At 46.3% G+C, this 20,725-nt stretch overlaps 1 protein-coding gene across 6 annotated transcripts; it reads right to left on the reverse strand.

Annotated features, from left to right (window-relative positions):
- Positions 1 to 4,013: 4,013 nt before the first annotated feature.
- On the reverse strand, positions 4,014 to 19,196 carry SRSF5 (serine and arginine rich splicing factor 5). 6 transcript variants are annotated; one of them, XR_006178490.1, is made up of 9 exons: positions 19,092 to 19,196; positions 18,490 to 18,635; positions 18,250 to 18,320; positions 17,980 to 18,075; positions 17,575 to 17,644; positions 16,164 to 16,237; positions 15,706 to 15,816; positions 15,270 to 15,576; positions 4,014 to 4,465 (listed from the first exon to the last, which is right to left on the reverse strand). XR_006178490.1 is itself a non-coding variant. In XM_042869417.1 (8 exons), exons 2-8 carry the CDS (start codon positions 18,613 to 18,615, stop codon positions 15,327 to 15,329), a joined length of 795 nt encoding a protein of 264 aa, XP_042725351.1. In that variant the 5' UTR covers positions 18,616 to 18,635; positions 19,092 to 19,196; the 3' UTR covers positions 14,649 to 15,326. The 6 variants fall into 6 exon arrangements, 4 of the variants coding, with proteins under 4 accessions (XP_042725351.1, XP_042725342.1, XP_042725318.1 ...); XR_006178489.1 differs by lacking the exon at positions 4,014 to 4,465 and adding an exon at positions 14,230 to 14,469; XM_042869417.1 differs by lacking the exon at positions 4,014 to 4,465 and having other exon boundaries at positions 14,649 to 15,576; positions 17,575 to 17,641.
- Between the last annotated feature and the right edge of the window lie 1,529 nt (positions 19,197 to 20,725).

The following is a 20,725-nucleotide window of genomic DNA, read 5'->3' on the forward strand; positions in this document are numbered from 1 at the left end:
TTAAACTGTTCTGTGGTACCCAGGTGTCAAAAGATACCTGGTCAGTCTCATTTCTAACCAACTATGGGTGCAAGGATGGCAGCACCAGTGGGGCAGCCTGGCCTGCTCCCCAGACACAGCAGGGAGCTGCCTGCTAATCAGTGTTCCCCAGCCACAGGTCAGCATGCCAAGCTATCCGTGTTCCCCTGTATTTGTCATTTTCCACCAGCCTCCATTTTCCTCCCAAGTCTCTTTGGTGTACCAATTAATCCAGAGGGTTTTCATTTACTCAAGCTGTCCAAACCAGCACTATGCTAATACCCCACACAATCACTGCCAACAGCTCATAATACATTTTAACTGCTCCTTGGCCTTTGATGTGTTAGCCTTCTGGGCAACATTATCATTACCCTTTATATATCTCTGTAGGTGAACCCAGCACTGTACAGCAGCTTTCATACGCTAACTGTGGGCCAGGGTTTGTCAGTACCTGCAATAAAATGTGTTGTCATAGGAATTATGTGAGAATTGTGCTCTCTTTGCTGGTAAAGCCCAAAACAAGCTGCTGACCCATAATAAACAACAACACCATCCTGGGAGACCTGGGATTCAAAGGGGATGAGCAAAGACAGTAAGGAGTGGAACAGGCCAGCAGAAGCCTTTACCTGGAGAGCAGTGCTGATAAGAAACCTCAGTGGTGGTGAGGACTTCTGGTGGGGTCTGAGCATGGGCACCATGTCAGGGAAAGCAGGTAGTGATCCCAGCACATGTGAATGTGTTGTAAATAAAAACACCTCTTTAGCTGAAGCACCAGATACAACTAAATTCAGGAAAATACAAGGGGCAATTTGTAGGGAGCCTGGGGCATGCATTCTTCACAACTTTGAAGCCATTTACGGTTTTGAGGGCTCTCTTAATGGAAATAGTTACAATTGCATTTTTCAGGGAACATAAATCAGCATGGGTGGCGTCAGGCTGACAATTTGGAAAGGCGCTCAGCCCAGTTTGGAAACTGTGAACACATCCAAAGGTCTGAAAGCTTCGTCTGAGTTCACACAGGTTAGCCAAGGTTGGCTTACAACGTCCACAAGACTCACAGGTGCTTACAGTGGGTGGGTGGAGAAACAAGCTCCCTAAAATAAGCTATTTCTGTGGAAAACGATGGGTAACTGATGTTAACATGCGAGTGCACAGTGGAAGTGAAGTAACTTCTAAGGAGAGCTGTCAAAGTTAACATGACAAAGTTGAAGCCTGGTACAGCATCCCTTATCCCAGCCAAGCCACAGCACCCAAACTATCCCACTGACTCTGTCCACAGCTCCCCAGGCCTATGGCCATGCTACAGCTACACAGAAAAGCTCTGTTCGCTGTTGCCCTCCCCTGTCCTGCAGACAGTCCTTTGTGGCAGTGCCTCCTGTCCTCCTCCACTTCCTCAGGGGGTATCATCTCACTAATAAGATGCTGTCCACCTTCATCCCCATTTCCAGTGGGAGAAGTGACTGCCATTGGGGTCACTAGCAGCCCTCACACACAGGGAGGGTTTCAGCGCTCCTATGCCAAGCCTAGTTTCAAGCAGTGCAGCAGGCCTGAACAACAGGCCACCACACTGAGGCAGCCAGAGCCCAGTGCATGCCCAGCACCACAGCAAAAAGCACTGGGGGGGACAGCACTCAAGTACAAAGGCAACAGGCCCTGAGAGTTCACTGTGAAGAGCCGCTGACATGCACAGCTAGCACTGAGGAACGCAAACTGTGCTTTCTAAAAATATAGAAGCACAGTGCCCAAGGGACAGCGGCTCAGTGCAGAAGGCTGGCTCCTCCACCACATCCCTGTGGGGCTCTAAGGGGGCACCCACCCTTCCCATGCCACCCAGAGCAGCCTCGTGCAGTAGGCTAGGAGATGCTCATAATAACAGATGCTGCAGAAGGCCACAGGCTGCCACCATGCTGCACTAGTGAGCTCAAGGCTGTAGGAGTCCCTTCTTTCACAAGCCCTCAAGGGAGGCTGCAGCCCTCCAGCAGATTCTGCAGGAGGAGATGGTTCTCCCAGCTGAGATTTGGGTTTGCAGACATGAAGCATGTAGCCAGACACACCTGCATTGGGTATGCAGCCTATCATCTGCCACAGGGACAAAGATAGCCTTTGCCTGTCCTTTCCAAGCCCCCAGAGAGGGCAGGTGGGGAGAACTCCCCAGCCACCCATGCTGAACAAGAGAGTGAAGCCCACCACCACCTCTGAGCCCTCAAGAGATTCTTGGCAACAAGTCCTTCCTGCCATCGCTCTCCTTGGGTCAACTGGAAAAGGCTGGCTGGCCCACACATGTACCCAGGGCTCCACAGGACTCAGCATCACGACCTGTAGAGGTGCAGTCTCACCCCACACAGGAAAGTGCAGACACAGAAAGCACCCAGTTTACAAACACAGAAACGGTTAAAATAACGGATAAAGAAAACTTGCAGTACAAAAGCATGTACATTTCTGGGCAAAGAAAATCATCCTTTCCAGCACTGCCAACCCCACATACTCTAAAATTGTGTGTCAGGCTCCAGAGAATCACAGCTTTAAAAGAAAAAATCACAAGGGTTTTTTTTCTGGTTTTTAAAGAAAATTATAAATGTTTTAGCTTTTCCTAATTGCACTCTGGTTTCTTGAACTTTATGATCACATTTTTTTTCAAAACCTTTTTTCAAATCCCTGAAGGCTACAAACTTTTACATTTTTATTATAAAATAAAGTTGAGAACCTCACCTAATGCCCAGAGCTTTGGGGCAAACAGCAAAGATCAAAAGGCTTACATTAAAATTAGAAGAATAGGAAACAGTGGAAATCTCAAGAATGAAAGACCTGCAGTGTACATGCCTCTTGCCATTTTTCTCTACTGTTGCACAAAAGAGCTTTTAGAAAATATTTCGCTGTTTCAATAAACATCCCATTGCTTAAGTGCATTTTTGCCAACTTTAAGGGAAGGTCTTCAGCTTTTGAGAGCAACATTGTTTGCAGTCAGCAGGCACAGAAAAGTTAACAGAGGCTGCTGCTCCAGGCTATCAGGGACAGAGAAGCATGAACATCTCAAGAGCATGTTGTCTGTTCTGCATTGCTATTCAGGGAGTGGGGAAGGTTCAGAACCATTATCCAAGATCAAATCCGGCCCAACCTTCTGTCTTCTGCATGATCTATACTGGCTTTGCCAAAGAGAAACTTACTGCCAAAAATAAGGCAGGTGGATACCATCCAACTTTGTTTCCTCACTTCCTGCAGCACTGAAGACCTGTCATACGCCTTTCCAGGGATACCTGGACTACAGTTTATCTAAACAGTGATAAGTGTATCAGTCTGTAAAGGATCCACTGATCCTCCAAGATTAAAGGGCAGCCTGAGTGTGGGCCTCACTAGCAAGCCCCTTGAAAGAGTAGCAACCTGATTATGGATTGCTGTCTGTGAAAGAACAGTGATGCTCTCTTGTGCACTGGTCTTGTTAACTTCATTTACGGTAACACTTCCTGAAACATCCCCTTGTTGAGATAATGGCTTCCTTTGTTTGCTGCCAGAATGAACAAATGGAAATAAAAACATGCTGCTAATGATTGTGTCCCACTGTAATTAAAGCAAGACAAAAGCATTGCAATGCTGGGTTTGGCTCACAATTGCCTGGGTGCTTGGACAAGACCTAGCACAGGAGGTGTCCGCAAAAGCAGCAGCAACCAAAAGACAACAGTGCCTAATTCAGCCAGGGAACTCAACTCCATGTGGCTTTGGCCAGCCAAAACCTCAGCAAAACATCCAGGAAGACAAGGAATGCACTTGGAGAATCAGAATACTCCTCTCCTCAGGCTCCAGCATTTAATCTGGATATTTATTACTAGGAGCAGGAAGAAACTTCCTCACTGAGCTGGTTACTCCACAACTGTTGGGGATTCACCTCCCTCAGTTTCCACACATGGTGGCCAGAGACAGGACAGAAGATGGATGTGCCTGACTCCTTTAACACAGTCAAGACAAGGAATGAGGCTCTCCTTTCCTTCTGAGCAGATAAACAGGCACAAACCAGGCAGAGATCAAGCTGCTTCTGAGCTCACCAAGAGGAAAGCTGCAACAGGGCTGGCAGCCAAGGCACACAGCTTTGCTGGCATGCAGACCAGAAGCCAGTAACTCAGACTACCCCACAGTGCTAGTGGGCCTTAAGAGCTGCAAAAGGTAAAGACAGATGGGGAAGTACACAAACAAGGTTTTCAACATCCACTCGAACTCTTTGTGGTCCATTGACATCAATAAGAAAGGACATCTCAGTTTGTCAGGAGGCAACAGGACTTCAGCATGACAGTGCCCTGAGCTTTCCTCACATCGAAGGACACATCTTGACCTCATCACACTGGGCTTCCAGTCTTCTCAGTATGGCATCAAGGCATGGTGAAGCCCAGTACCACATCTCCCTTCAGAGTCTTCATTCTCACCACTGCCAGGAAGCAAACATGCCTTCAGCACCTACCTGTAGAGGTGAAATAAGGGCAGAAAATTGTTTTGCAATATCCCATGGCACAGGGGAGTAAGGAAGTAGATCTGACTCTCTCCTCACAAGCAGACAGCAAAACCCACTGCATGTCCTGCCTTCTTGATCAAAGAAGTTTAAGACAAAGGGAACAATGTAAGTGGGAGAAAAAGAAACACTTTTCCAAAATCTAAACTGAAAAGGAAAATTACCATGTCACTGAACTTTAAAAGCCTGCCCTGTAAACTAACATACCCCCACTTTGCTTTCTCACTAAAGACTCTACTTCTTCCCTGTGCTAATGGTCAATGATACCACATGCCCTCCCAGTGACTTAATGCTGTTTCTCTGCTGTAGATTTGATTAGGATTCTTTAGCATCATCAAGCATCCAAACCTAAGGAAACTTTTCTGTAGCTAAGCAGCGTTATGCTTTATTAAGATCCAGTTGCCTCAGGTCCTTGCTCCATCCCACACAGGAGACAGCGAGAAAGCAGGGAGCAAGATCTAGGCTGACTCAGGTCATCTACAAGTCTACAGCAACCTGAAAAAATCCAGCTGCAAGATGGGGGTTGGATGTTAGGGAAAACTCAGAAAAAGTAACGAAGCAGTGACATAGGCTGCCCAGAGGTGTGGTGGAGTCACTGTCCCTGGAGGTATTCAAGAGGAAAGTAGATGTGGCACTGAGGAACATGGCTTAACAGTCACGTTGGCAATGAGTCAGTGGTTGGACTTGGAGATTCTTAGAGGACTGTTCTAACCTTAATGATTCCACGACCTGCTCAGTGACCTTCTCAGCCCTAAGCCGTATAAGTAAGTGCAACATGGATGCCAATAGCTCTGACTCATGGGAAAATCTCTGCAAAGTAAGCTTAGACATACCCTTCTTGAAGCACTTACTGTGCCTGTGGAAGAGAGAAAAGACTGATCTTCTAATACATGCAATCTACAGCTTTGCTGAGAAGACTGCAAGAGTAAGAAAGAACAGAGACATTATCTTCAGGCACCACAGTCAGTGATGCAAGGATGCCAAAGCAGCAGACAAGAAGCAAGAAAAGATGCAAGCTCCGCAGCAGCAGCACCACTTTCACCCTTATTAACTCAGTAACTCTGAAGTATTAACATGGTCCTACAAGGTCAGGTATGCACTTTGACACAACTCTGCTTTGGACTGCACTACTTATATATCAAATCAGAAAAGCTAATTTAAAAAGTTTTTTTTCCCAATATGCCTACTTTAAGCCCATTCCAATTTCAGCCCGACCATCAGAAGTGGACACAGCAGAAATGTCGCAGATACTGAGGACGTCAAAACAGGGTTAAGGAGCTAGAGGTTATAGGGTCAGCATGCTGAAAAATGATTTGCCCAGATCTGTTCACAGGGGAAGATTAAAGTTCTCACATGGCTTCGCTGATGGCTGGAGCACTATGTCAGCAGCTTGAGGATGAGCTCCATGTAGCATGACCTAGGCTTTGCTAACATGACATTCCGTTGACGCCTGCAAAGGCATTGATGACAGCAACAGGCTCTCCTACTACCTGGGCAGTTTAAACCTATGGAGTTAGCACCTGAGCACAGAGCCTGCCCCAAAGAAATTTGAAAAGCAAGCTTGGATACAAATGATGCACACTAACCTCAGGTTAAGACAAAATCATCCTTCAAAGGTGAAATGCATCTACAACTGGGAACTGGGGAACCTTCTGTCCCCCACACCAGCCCCCCAAGCTCATATCAAAATGGCTTGTCACCTGACCTACAGAAAACACAGCATTTTCTGAAAACACAGCATTTTCTGAAAACTCATAGTCCAGCATATGTCTGAAGAACAGCAGACAATGCTTTCTTCTCCCACAAAACTAAGAGCAATAATCAAAGCTATACAGATCAGATTCAGACTTAAGGAAGGTCCCGATGGTCGACCAACAGCATTTTACCAGACTGAAAGAAATCTAAGCTGTCAAATATTCATGAAGATGTCTTTTACATCTGGTCCCTAAGGAAAAGAAACAGTCAAGACTGTTCAAACTAGCGGGTCAAACTAGGCCCGCTAATTACATAGTTAACAAGTAACTACAATAGACAATAAATAATATCTCCTTTCCCATGGGGAAAACAAAACATCATGGAAACAAACAGGCTTTCTACAGTCTGTGCAATTCCCTCCCACCCTTTGACTTGCCTTTGAAGTGAGCCTGCTCCAATGCTACCCTTTCTGCAGGCAGCAGCAGCAAGCCAAGACATCCATGCACAGCCAGGCTTGCAGGTTTCAGAGGAACAATTTCTCTGGAACTCTCTACACCCTTGAGGCACAAGCAATGGCCACCTGGCCACCAAGTTAGTTTTTAAAATGACTCCCTTAAAATGGAGAAGGGGTGTTTTTCACTGCCAAACAACTGAAGCACACGCTCACACTGACAGTTCTGAGTGCTCTGTGGGCCCCCACTAGACATGAGGCCATTAGGAACATTGTGGAAGGGTGTGCTTTCCCCTCTGTTGGCTGCCTAAAATAAGTGTCACCAACCCAGACAGATGCTGGCGCTGCATCTCAGCAGGCACTAATTTAGCCCATACGCAGTGTTCTTACATCATTTGTTCTGGGCAGAGCTTAATTGCAAAATTAATTATTTTCCTATCAAACAATTGCGTAAGAGAGAGGTCATAAGATTTTTTTTAATTTTTTTTTTTTTTTTTAAGCCTGTTGGATGCTAAATGGAATTTAAATATATATAAATAACTTTGTCTCTTGTTGTTGACAAGAGAAGTGCTGCAGTGGCAGACAGCCAGCAAATGCCCAGCACTGGGACACAGGGCATAGCCACCAGGAAGGCCATACTGCTGGCCACTGCAGGGCATGGGGAACTGGGCTATTCATTGCAGGATGCCAGCACAAGAGAGGCCAATCAGTGTCACAGATGGCGGGCCCCAGCAGTGCAAGAGACCTCCAGAAAGTGCTGCTGGCCACTGGGCCAGGTGTTCTCCCAGCCCTGTTCACTGCCAACACATCCATAGATAGGGCATGGACACAAGACAGCACAGAGGAGAGGGGAAAACATCCCTCACCATGGCATCAGGTTACAGCTTCCTCAGATAATAGCAACTTGTGCCTGGTTCTCAGTGGCCCTGCTTAAACATTGGTTTGGCCAGATCACAGCTACAGGCCTCATCACACGTAAGCCTCTGTGATCCTGCAAGCGATTTCTATCTCAAGGTGAGGCCATTCAATTTGTCCTCATCTTTTGCCATCTATCAGAGCAGAATCAGACAAACAGACTTAAATACCACCCCAAACACACAATTTTCTTTGCATTGAGCCAGACCAAACCACAGGCAGCAACTGCTGGTCATTCAGCCCAGAACCCACCTCTTGCACATTCATGAACAAGCCTGGGGAAAAACAACATTTGAGCAGATCAAAAGGCTGAGAAGGAAGCATAAAAGCAGATCATGTTCTGCTTTAATTATGGTGGAGACCACTAGAGAAAAAAATTAAAGCTCATCTTGTTTTTAAAGAGCCAAATGTATCTGGAATTTAATGCTTAACCAGGTGGGCCATATCACCCAAATTACAGAAATGAACTGTGACCTTGGGGAGACACAGGTGGAACAAATCAAGGCAAGGAGTGATTTCACCTGCAGAAACCCTCCTTCTCCAATCCTGACAGGCACAATTGTAGGGTAACCCTCCCTTGGGAGGCTGCTCCAACCCTTTCACCTTGCTGTTGGCACTGATCCACCTCTAGCAATCTCTGAACAACAGGACAATGCTGAGCAGGATAAAAAAAAAAAAAACAAAAAAAAAAAACAGAACTATATGAACACTAGAACTGGTTTTGGTGCTAGGGTGGAGCCATCTGCATCCAAATCTTACAGGAAAAGTAGCTAAGCACATAACTGTGCAGCAGGAAAACCTTACCAGAGCGAAGCATGAGATGCCACGGTCACACCTCAAGCTGTGGGCCAACATAGTGTGAAATCTGGCACAAATCAAAACACCACCATTTTTATCAGGTACATCAGCTGAAGTACAGCCTTCGGGCAACAGCTGGGCTGAATCCAAGTTATGCTAAGTTCTGTAAAACCATAGAAGAAATGACAGCCCCAGCTGCAAATTAGAAAAGCACAGCTTGGCTCCCCACCCCTGAAAGATGCGCCCAATCCATTTCCTATTTTTTAAGCAAATTGATGAAGTTCCATTACAAAAAAATCACAAAGCAGTGATGCCTTAACTGTCTTCTCCGTTAAAATGGACAACAGAGTTCACTTTAAGCTCCAGCAAGGGGTCTGTCAACTTTTATGTGTTTTAGTTTTAAATATTACCTTTGGTGCCTCAGGCTCGTTAAGCATCCTGTGAAGCCCAGCATATTTTGAATTTAGGAGTATTTGACATGATAATAATAAAAAGATCTGAGAGACGGATCAGATGAGGCTAGGCTGTTTTGAGGCCTTTCATCCTGAGAGCGATCTGGCTCTGGGCATGCAACCACTGCCCTCATGTGGTGCGAGCTGGGCAGCACCCGCCAGGGTGAAGTCATTGCACCCCGTGTTCCACCTCTCTCCTCATCTCTCCCTTGGTTCCGGGGATGTTTCCTGGGAATCAATTCTGACTACTGGGAACCAGCAGGGGCGTTTGAAGAGCAAACAAGTAGCAGGCGTGTTTGTTTGGTTTTAATTACAGGAGTAGTAGAAGAATTCTTCTACAGTTCCACAAAGAAGAAGAAAAGGTGAAAGCATTTCAATGCTGTCATTTTAAAAGGCTGAGCAGGCAGGGAAGATCTGGGTGCCACTAGGCAATGGCACTTCATAACCACTGAGCTACTTGACTTGACTTCTGACAGCATTCAGAGCACAATTAAAAAGTTAAACACAGCGAGAACAAGCATTAGGAGAGCGGTGATGAGGAAAAATGTGAAGGGAGAGAGGAAGAGAGGCAATTGCTGGGCAGCTTTCTCCTGCAGTTCCTCAAAATTCCCATGAGTCTTGCCCACATATAAGACCTGGGCAGCACCTGTATTCTCCTGGGAATCTTGCAGCTGCCCAAAAGAAAATGAATCACACACAGCACAGCAGGACATCTTCTCTCACTCACTCAGCAGCACCTTGTGCCACACCACTGTCTTCTCATAGCAATGCCAGCAGGGCTGCACAAGATGCCATGGACACACACCCACCCCAACAGCTCCCAGCACAGCTCTGTCTCACTGCTTTCCCCTCTCCCAACCTCATCAGGGATGCCATACCAGGCTCCAGATCTGTTGTCAGTGCCTTTCCAGCCTGACTCCCAGCCTAGAAAGCCAAGTTCCCAACCCAAAGCCTCTGGTTAGAGCTAATGAGGGAAATTATGTTATCGTGTTTTGGGGATGCTCAGAGAATTAATTCTTTTATGCAGTCAAAAAAAAAAAAAAATCTCAATGGTGCACTGACAAGAGGTAATCAGAAAAAAGGGATGTGCTTTTTTTTTTTTCCTGAGAAACTGCTTGGAAAAAGGAGTTAAGTATCTTCCAGCCTTCCTACAGAGAGGTTGAGGAATGGCCAGAAGCATAAGCATTTTACAACACCTGTTAATAACAAAGTGCCCGTATGCATCATGTTGTCAAGCATTGGTTCAGCAGTACCTTGTGGGCAAGAGCTCTTCTGCCCATCATTACTACTTCCAAACGAATTTCTCACCCACTTTGACCAGCTTTGCCCTCGTATTCGCTATGAGAACAGATTCTGGAAAAGGAAGCATACAGAGTAGGAGCTGTACAGGCTAGCAGATGCATTGCTGAAGTGAATGGGGCTCTCATCTGGCTTGTGGTGGGACTGAAGGTTTGAGATTGTAACTCATGCAGTATTGTTCCAACTTCTGAACCAGTCCCATCCTCACCTTGTCAGCTGCCTACAGCAGGGATGAGCTGAATTTATCTGTCACAGTGCTGCTCACTCTGTCAAAGCACCACCCTGTGCACTTCATATTTAGTTATAAGTATTTCATAAGTACTCTAAATATACCCTACACATACTCTATACGTACTTCATATTTAGTCAGAGGATATAATTCTCACAGAGAAGGGAGCCTGAAACCCCACCCATTAACTGTATGCCTTCAGTCACCTAGGTTTCAGCCAGAACCAAAGTCCCATTTAACACAGGTACCTGTTGTAGCACAATAGAAAGCAAAATAAGACTGCATAGAAGCAACATCCAAGGCTGCAGCAAGTGAGGATCTGCTCAGACACCACAGCAGCGGGCACAGAAACGAGAGAAAGAAACCGCTTACTTTTGGAAGGACTATAAGGTCCTTACACCAGCAGGGATTTCCAGATGAGATGCATCCACTTCCACCACCAACCCTTAAATGAGGCCTCGAAGGATCCTGGCTCCATCCCTTCTGGTCACTCAGGCACACACTGTATGCAACTGAGCCCCCCTCCTCCCCCCACCCCGGGTTGGCCCTGCCTCCTCACCAGGTGCTCAATCACTGGTTCAGGCCATGACTCAGTATTTCCACTACACTTGTTACTATCCAAGCACACAAGGACCAGCTGACATGAGGTAGAGCAGGTAACCATACACTTTGTGCTACTGTCAATGCCTTTTTTCTTCCTGCAGGATAAGGTTCCCTCCTTCCACACTTTGTAAAGCAATCCAACATCTGAACTATTATGAACCATTGAAACCTTCCAATTCCCAAAACTGAGTCATCTGCTGTAGCAACTGAACAGATCAATACAATGGTTAAGGTATTACAAAAAACGCATGCTGACAGAAGAATCAGCACAACAGAAATGCACAACAAAAGAAGGGAAGTAGATTGCTCACCCATATCAGAAGATTCCAGGTTCACAGGAGAAAGCTTCACCAAGGACAAACCTCCAACCAGAGATCCTTCCCCCAGCGGCACTCAGCCCTTAAATGGGGTCTGAGAGGTGCAGCCAGGCTCCACCCCTTCTGGTCACACAGCTAATTGCCTTCACCTGTGCTCCCAGGGCCAACTGATCCTTTTCCCAGGTGCTCAATCAGTGGTTCAGGCCATGACTCAACAGTTACCATACACCCACATTATCAGCCTCTCTCAGTGTTTGACTCCAAGAGCACACGGTACGTGGATATAGTGCCATCATAGTCAAACAAGTCAAAAAAGCTGATTCATGTAACTGTATTAAAAGCTAACTTTTGGGACAAAGAAAGTCATTACCTTGCAAACGAGTAAACAAGCTTGATAGCTACTTGAGCCAGACATAAACACGCACAAGGCTCCTGGGTGGTCTATGTGACCAAGGTCCATGTGACCATGTTTTTGCGCAGGTATAAAAGGTTGCAAGCACATACAATAAAGGTCTTTGTTCTGCACCAGTAGTGGAGTCTGTCACTCTCCTGCCACAAATGGCGCCCAAACAGGGTCCCTGTATCAGTGTCAGCCTCAGGAGATAATCAGCTCTCAAGCTGACCAGTGGCAAGGAATTAGGTCTGCTGAAAGGAAGTTGGTCTCCAAAAAATTACTGAAAGGAAGCAAAAATCAGGGGTGCTGAGAGGAAGCATGACCCAAGGGCCGCTGAAAGGAAGTTGGACCCGAAAACTGCTGAAAGGAGGCAGGACCAGGCTGCACTGCTAGAATCACATCAATAGGACAGAGGTGAGAAACAGGGAACAACGGGAACAAGTATAACAAAAGTGCAGGAGGCAGCTTGCAAAATAGTGGAAAGGGTTTTACAGAGGCACCACGCTGAAGAGGAAAGCTTCTATTTAAGGTGACTTTTGGTGTGAATCTCTTGTGATGTAGAAGGGACTGCGATCTGTGACACAGACGTGGGACAAAGTGGGAGCAAGGCTGTAGGTTGCAGCTATGAGCTCAGACTCTGTGACTAAAGACCTCTTGGGTCCCTGGAGATCGGTATTTGAATCGCTAAAATGAGGAATCCACTGTCCCAATAATGCCCACCACTCCTCCTGTGGTGGATGCCGCTGTAAACGATCTTTAGACCTCAGGCTAGCGAGCCTGAAGAAGGAACCAGACATGCACCCTCCAGATCCATGCTGACATCTGCCGTGGGATCCACAAAGAAGCGGAGTAGGAGGGGGCATTTTGACACGGCTCAGAGATTGCATTCGGCTCTCACCTGCGCTGTAACTTATGGACCTAATAGGCACCCAAGATGGGAGGGCATAAGCTTTTGAATTATAAAAGAGCTCAGGGAAGCAATTCTTGAATTCAGGCTGGGCTCCCCCTATACCTGTAATCTGTCGAGTTCTGTTATGAAAAGTTACACTTTGTCCTTGTGATTGCAAGACCTTGGCACAGCTGATTTTAACAAGTACTCAACAGATGATATGGATGGGCTTTTGGAGAGAATCCGCACAAAAAAAGGTGTCCTAGTGGAAACTATTGGAGCTCAGCAACTTGAAGCAGAGCACACAGACCCTGAGCCTGTGGCTCATTCACCACCACAAGAAGAGGATCAAACCTCCAGGCTTGGTGATCGTCAGCGCATAAGAGCAGGAGCTGCTGAAAGCTGCTGCTGAGACATAGGCTGGCGTTTGGAGACTCACTCATTCCAGCTGTTGGCATTGTTGCAACATGTTTTTCTGAACCTTTTAGCTGGAGTAGCAGTTATTCAGTGCTCCAGAAAATTCTAAGATAGGCCTAACAACATTGAAAGTATGTCTGCATTCTAAGTTAGAGAACAGTATTTGCTATAAAATGACATGAATTCATGTGCAGTAGATTGGCAGTGTAGGAAATTCTATTTGGTTGTATAATCCAACTTGACTGGCCAAATATCTTCTGGCGTCTAAGAATACAGTGTGTAGATTTACAACTGTATGCCTTACCTACACCTGCCTGGCTTTCATAATTCCAAACATGTAACTTCAAAAAATAATCATAGATTTCCCTACAAAACTAACAAACAATCAAACAAAAAAACTGCAACAGATTCAGTGAAGGTCATAATGCCCTGCTTTGACTGTACCATCAACATCTGCTGCTTCACTGTGTCCATCTTCTGGACATCCTCCCAGCCAAAGCCTACAGAGGCAACCAGATAAATATCTGTGTCAAGCAGCATGACAACTACCTCAAAAATTTCTGATTTGTGGGGCAAGAGCTACCTGTTGAAAACTCATAGGTTTAGTTTGATGGATGATATCAAGGTTTGTGACCGTGAGTCTGAAAGATCACACAGATTTATGTGTTTTTTCGGTTGTTGCATGTTCGTTGTTCAAATTAATAAAGTAGGGGGAGTGTTGGGACAAAGAAAGCCATTACCTTGCAAATGAGTAAAGAAGCTTGGCAGCTACAGATGTAAATACGCATGAAGAGCCTGGTTGGTCCATGTGACCAAGGGGTTTTTGCATGGGTATAAAAAGTTGTAAGCACGTACAACAAAGGTCTTCATTCTGCTCCAGCAACAGAGTCCATCACTCTCCTGCCACAGCTAATGAACAAGAACTCCATAAGAGTAAAGGGAACAGGGGAAAGGCCCGCAGAGGCACCACAAACCACCCCCTGCCCCACCACACTCTGCTGATCCTCCTCTCTTTACCCTAGGACCTGATCTTAGGATCCAGGGGTCTCTTTAAAGCTTTGTGCATAAATGGATTAGCTTTGGAAAGCACTGCGGAAAAAAAAAAGTATTTGTCATTTGTTAATCATTTCCAAAGAACTGTCCCGTAATGCAGAGGAGGGTCTGATAAAAACAGGGATTGCAAGCTACTGTCTTTGTCGGGATTAACTCACAAAGCATTAAAATGCAGGACCAAAGGATACCACAGAACTCACACGCCAATTTAAAAAATCCTCTTCTTCCTCCAGAATGAGGACTGACGCCTCTAACAATTTTTGATCCACAGCTTGGTGTGCCCTCACACACATGCTTGCCCATTTTTGATGGTTACGGCCATCTTTAACATTTCATACTCTCTGAACAGTAAGTTAACACTTCAGTAATTCAAACATTCAACTTTTTTCTATGAACTCTCTCAGGCTTCTCCTCACCACACCTCTCCCATCAGAACATAAGCACCTGAAAGATATGGGTAGGGAAGGGCACAATGTGATGTATTTTAAGAAGTTTCCCCCAATGCCCAAAACACACTGCAACCACTTTGTTACAGATCCATCTACAAATATTTTCTCTGTCCAACTACATCAGGCACGGTCATAAACACGTGATTAACAGTAAGAATAAACAAGAAGCACAAACACGTTTCTTTAAACTTTATTTAAGCTGTTTAATTGTTAAGTATCAAGAGTTAGGGTGCCTCATAGAATACTATTACCACAGGGCAGTGAAATGGGCATTTTCTTACTGCAGTTCAAGGCGTATTCAATGAGAAGTTTTTTAAAATGAAGTTTTATTACCAATACTGTTGAGCACTTAATCTGCTGACCTATAACTGAAACAGTGGTTCTAAAGCACGAAAAAAAAAAAAGCTCTGAAATAAAGCTTTATGTACAGCACATGTAGAGCTCTTAGATGCCTAAAGCCGTTAGTTTATTATCTCACATTAAACTAGTATTTGGAATTGCTATTCACAGTTGAGCATACTGATACCAGATTCCTCTTTTTGGAGTAAAAAAAAAAATTTAAAAGTTGTCTGCTTTAGTTATAAAGAGCTCTGGCACTATACACCAACTACTCACTTCAGACATTCACAAAAAATGTGAGCAAAAAAAGGGTTATCAAAAAACATTTAATACAATTAGTCAATAACCCTCCCCACCATGGTCCACATCTACAAAGATCCCGCAGCCCCCCTCCCCCCGCCATCCTCCCTCCCTACCCCATCCAAACCCCTTCCCCTCAGAAAGTCACATACTTACCATGAGTTTTAGCAAGTATGGTTTAAAAAAGGGCCCCCAGGGCAAGTCACTTATAGTTCAGTTGCCACTATCAACGGATCTGGACCTCGATCTAGACCTCTGTCGATCCACAGATGATGGGGATTTAGATCTACTGGAAGAGCCACGCTTCTGGCTCTTCTCTGGCATTGGAGATCTGCTAACTGATCGAGACTTGCTACGGCTCCTGCTCCTTGACCTGCTGTAAGATTTGCGGCTTCGGGAACGGGAACGGCTACGAGACCTGGATGAGCTTCTGCTACGAGACCGCGACCTGCTTCTGGACCTACTGAGGAAACAGTGAGCATCGGCGTTAGCACTACAGCAACCACGCAACCCGCTGTCTCCAGTTCTGTTGTCTGGTCATCGACTTCAAAGCCTTCTTAATTCACCATCAGTACTCAACAGATATCCATACCTGTGCCTTTTGCTGCCTTCAATTAGTTTGATTTTTCTTCCGTTAATTTCTTTACCAGAAAGCTTTTCAATAGCATTCTTTAAATCACTGTAAGAGGCGAATTCAACCACCCTACAGAAATTCAGAAAAAAAAAGTCAACATAGCTCACTACTACAAGTTGTATTTTTGAAATGATACAATAGATAAATTAAGAAGTATTCTGGGAAGAAAAAAAAATTGAACTGCTCAAAAAACATCCATACTGCTTGTAGTCATCCTGCATTGTATACTCAAGCACAAATTCAAGAATCCCCCTCCCCAGCTACCACAGACTGCACATCCTGCATGTCTAAAGGGAAGCTAAATTAAGCCATGAATTCCAGCCACTGAGCACTGGAATAGCCAGCTTCCCTCCCCAGGCATCTGTGTAGAACATGCAAAAATTACTCCAAAGCTTTCAAGAGAATTTGAGGCTTACCCTTCATTTAACTTAGGTCTGTGTGCATCTGCAAAGGTTACTTCCCCAGCTTGTCTCATGAAGTCTTTGAGATCCTAACACAAGACCAATAATGTTATGCAAAGAAATGAAAGTAAATACTTACATATATATTTATATACAGTTGCTTTTTTTTTTTTTTTTTTTTGCTTTTTTGTTGTTGTTGTTTTATATACATGTTATTTTTTAAAAAGAGCAAACAAAAATGACTATTGGAAGGGAAAACATTAGATAAATTACAAACATGGCAACTGCCACACTTGTACTCTATCGAAATTGAATTATCTACATCAGGGCACGAAATAAATGAAAAAAGCACATTGCTTTAAGCAAAATGCTAATAAATGTCTTCTTAACATTAAGGAAAATTAAATTAGTCTATGAAGGTTAGATAGATTAGAGAAAGAGAAATCTAAACAACACATTTGTATATATTTATGTTAATACTGGACTGAGTGCAAAATATACCCATATACTTTTGTGCTATTTCAGTCTCCATTTATATTACGAGTCTTACACGCATACGGAATTACAATTACATAACACCATTATTTTGTGCCCCATATGTCATGAAAAATATAGTTTACTTTACCTTTATTAACATTTCCCTAGGCTAGCCAAGCAGCAAACTGCATTAAGCGACCGGAGATACCGTCATGATTTATGCCCGACTGGCTCTTCGCCACCCACTTGCCGAACACTACCCAGTCGATGGAAGCCATTAATCGCACCGCCCTCCCTATTAGGAGTCTAGTGACGGATCCAGACATTCGCTATGCTTGATGTTACCAAGGACCACTTTACTGCGATCAGGATTCCAACGACCACCTAATTTCGTATCTTTCAACTCTTTTCGACCAGGATCTCTTATTCGGAAGCGTTACAGGAAGAACAGCTCTCAACTTAGGAATCAGATCTCGTTAACGCTCTGGGATCGCTGCAATGTGGCACTTTAAGGAGTGCATCGATTACGTCTAGACCGGCAAACACAGATCTAGAGGTGGCCAAGTGACATTGTAGGAGCTGACTGGAAAGTCAACCAGGCCCGACCAAGAGTGACCAAGACAGAACGATTAGGATAACCCACAGGCACTCCTCGTCATAAGGCCAACGACACAGATAGGCTGGCAAATAAAGGGTTTAATATGTGGTTAAAATGGATTTAAAAAACAAGAAAATAAATAAATATACTTCCTCAAATATATACATTTATTATTACAAATTATAGTTAACTAGTTTTCATTTGAAACATTTAATTTACATTATTAAAAAATACATTAGTTACATAAACACTTTAATAAATTAGATTTAATTTTAATTAATCATTTAACAAAGTAATTACATTACATACCCATTAAATGAAGTCAAAATAGTTAATCGTGTTTTAACAAACCTGCCAGCTGACTCGGGACGACAGATTTTCTACTATGAGGCGGTTTTCTGTCCTTAAAGGCGGGGCACTTCTGCGGGGAAATAAACAGTTGAGACTTCTGTTTGCAGACAGCACAGCCACACTTCACGTTAGCAAGGCCAATAGCTGGCGTGAGCTCATCAAGAACACCATCACCAGTATAAAGTGCCCCGAGCAGCCTCAGACAACATCGTGTACTTTGAGGGTACGAGAGCAAAGGAGCTGAGCATTCTGCACAAGCTCTGCAACTCTCGCTACCCCGCTGTCCCGTCACTGGTTGTTAGGAAGGCAGGTGGCACCAATCGGCGCTGTGCTCCACCTCAAGTTCCAGGTCAGACAAACCCAGAGCTGTTATGGCAGACAGCGCCAGCCCCGTGCAATACACACCTCCTGTCACTGCGTGGCCGGCGGCTGCTAAAGCGGTCAGAGTACCTCCCTCGGCCTCTACCCCTAGAGCGTGCTCTTGCATGCTCAATAGTAACCCTGGAGAGACAAAGAGGAAAGGAGAAACCAGGCATCTGTATGCTTTTACACGTTCCTCGTTACTGGAAGAAAGCCTACAGTGGGCTTTAACAGTACTGCTAACAAACCACAACTCATAAGCATATGACACAAAGCGAGTCGGTTCGAAGCAGCACATGAGATGGGGCAGCTCACCTCTCACTGCAAAGCTCTTTTCCATCCAGCTCATAGACAGCATCATCCGCATCTCTCGGATCCTCGAATTCCTGCAAACCCACCGCAGCAAACACGAAATACATAAGTGCTCAAGAACTGGCACGTGCAGCGGCTTCGTGGAAACGAGAAATTCCACCCCACGGAGCCGCTCGCACACCGCACGCCTGCGCAACACACCCCGCCTGGGGCGGTAAGGGGCCCGGGACAGGGCGCACTCACCACAAACCCGAAGCCCCTCTTCAGGTCGATGTCCCGGATGCGGCCGTACCCCTTGAAGAACCTCTCCACGTCCTTCTCCCTGGCGGCGGGGTTCAGCCTCCCGATGAAGACGCGGCAGCCGCTCATGGCTGGAGGCGCGGAGCTCGCTGCGGGAGACGCCGTCAGCCCGGACTCCGGCCGCGCCCGGTGACTCAGCACGGCCCCGCCCCGCGCAGCCGCTCTCCGCCCGCGGCCGGCCTCGCCCCCGCGGCGGCCCAATAGGAACGAGCCGGGTGGAGTACGCCCCGGCCCGCGCCAACGGGAGCCCGTTTGCACCCGCGTAGGCCCGCCCGCGGCACGGCCCGCCCTCCTCAGGGCCGCCGGCGCATGCGCGCAGGCCCCAAAGCGGAGGGAAGAAAAGCGAACGCTATCGCTCAGCCACAAAATGGCGGCGCGGGCCGCACCCAGCGGCGTGAGGAGCCCCTGGTGAGCGCGGAACAGCAGAAAGCGGGCCCGCCAGGTGCCCCGCGCAGCAACGGAACTCCCTCGGCCGACAGCCCTCCAGACCCGGCTACCCGCTGCAGCTGCGCAGGGAGGCTGCGCGCCCTCCACCCCTCACGAACCTGGGCCGCGGATGCCGGTGCGTGCAGTCCGCCGGACACTGGCAGGCCGATGCTGCGCTGGCGGGTGGCTTCTGCTCCTTGCGCGGCGGCTCGCTGCCGACTGCACTCCGCCCCGCCGCTGCGCCGCAAAATGGAGGCGGCTCCGCGTCCGGGCCCCGCCCCGCCCGGCTGCGGCACCGCGCGGCGATTGGCGGAGGCGCTTGGCCACGCCCCCCGAGAATCTGGGTCGGGGGGGAGGCGGGCCGGGGGCAGAGCCGCGGGCCGCTGTGAGCAGGTGCGGCTGCGTCCCGCCGAACAGCTGAGATGGGGGCGCAACTCCTCCTCAGCCCAGGGGCGCGGGGTGCAAAGCTGAGCGTGCCGTGTCGGCTGCAGCTCTTGCCTAATTTACAAAAGGGTGCGGAGAACGTCGATAATAAGAGGAAATTGTTATATATATTATTATACAGGAAAGAAGGATGGACCGGGTTCCCCTATGCTGAAGTAAGGCTTGTCATCCTTAAACTCACTGAAGTCACCCATGAACTGCTGAGGAAGCTGTAGCATGGCCCTGAGTACCTCGCTGCCAGTAGGTGCAGTGATGCTTTTATCGGCAAGTTTGCCTTGAGAGGTCAGAGCGGCAATATAACAAAAGATTAAATAATCAACGTATAAGCACTTTCATCCATTAAGCTGCTAAGCTGCTCACACCTACAAGCAGGCCCTTGGCAAGCTGTTTCAGACTAATCCAATGCTCCTTATTGGAATTACTAATCTATGGAGAAGGGGAAAAATAGAGATGTGTTAAACCTGGCTGTAGGAAAAAAAAATCAGTGCTATGTCATATATGGCATTTTCTTAAGCAAACAGAAAGATGCCAGGATAGAATTCACTGTATGATAGAAGCACAAATTTTTCAGCATTTGCATTCAGAATAGCTCCTTGACAAATTCAAGGACAACTCCTTTGCAGAATGAGGAAGCCCTGCTCAGCACAGGGCTGTTCAGCACCTGCATTAACAGTTCTAAGCAGATCAGAGCACGCAGTGCTAAAACATGAAGGAGAGGCAGCCTGAGGAAAGATTCAAGCACTGTGAAGACAAGAAGACAATTCAGAAAGAGTCTGACAAAGAAAAGCAATGATTCAACAAGATTAAAATCTGCAAGGACAGGGGCAGGCTATGTTTAGGAAGGCTGATCCACCAGGACAAGGTCAGAAATACCCATCTGGAAAGCAGTAACAGTGTACAAAGCCTTGAGTTAAATCTAAAAGTAACTCTATATATAAACTGGCATTGCAGAATCAGCTAAAACCTATTTTGGGATTTGTCTACACATATGGTATTCAAGGGAGAAGCGCTGATCTGCCTCATGATAGTAAGGTATGTTTTAACCTCATAGCTTTCATGTGGCAGAGGAGTGCTCAAACACACATACGGTTCCCATACAGTTCATGAAGAGAATTTGATGGGAAAAAATACCGCACAAAGTTGTGCGTGTTGTAGTAGACTCCAGATGTAGCAAAGCTGTGGTATAGATTACTTTGAGATATCTTCGAGATGTCACAGCAAAACCCTTGCAGAATGCTGGAGTGTTGTCAGTACTGTGTGTGGTTTTTCGTGTTTATATTACCAGCAGTGCTTTTCTCCTGCCTTCGTG

The sequence above is a fragment of the Lagopus leucura genome, unplaced genomic scaffold (assembly GCF_019238085.1).
Source record: "Lagopus leucura isolate 7727_CA_CO unplaced genomic scaffold, USGS_WTPT01 Super-Scaffold_1, whole genome shotgun sequence".
NCBI classification, from domain to species: domain Eukaryota; kingdom Metazoa; phylum Chordata; class Aves; order Galliformes; family Phasianidae; genus Lagopus; species Lagopus leucura.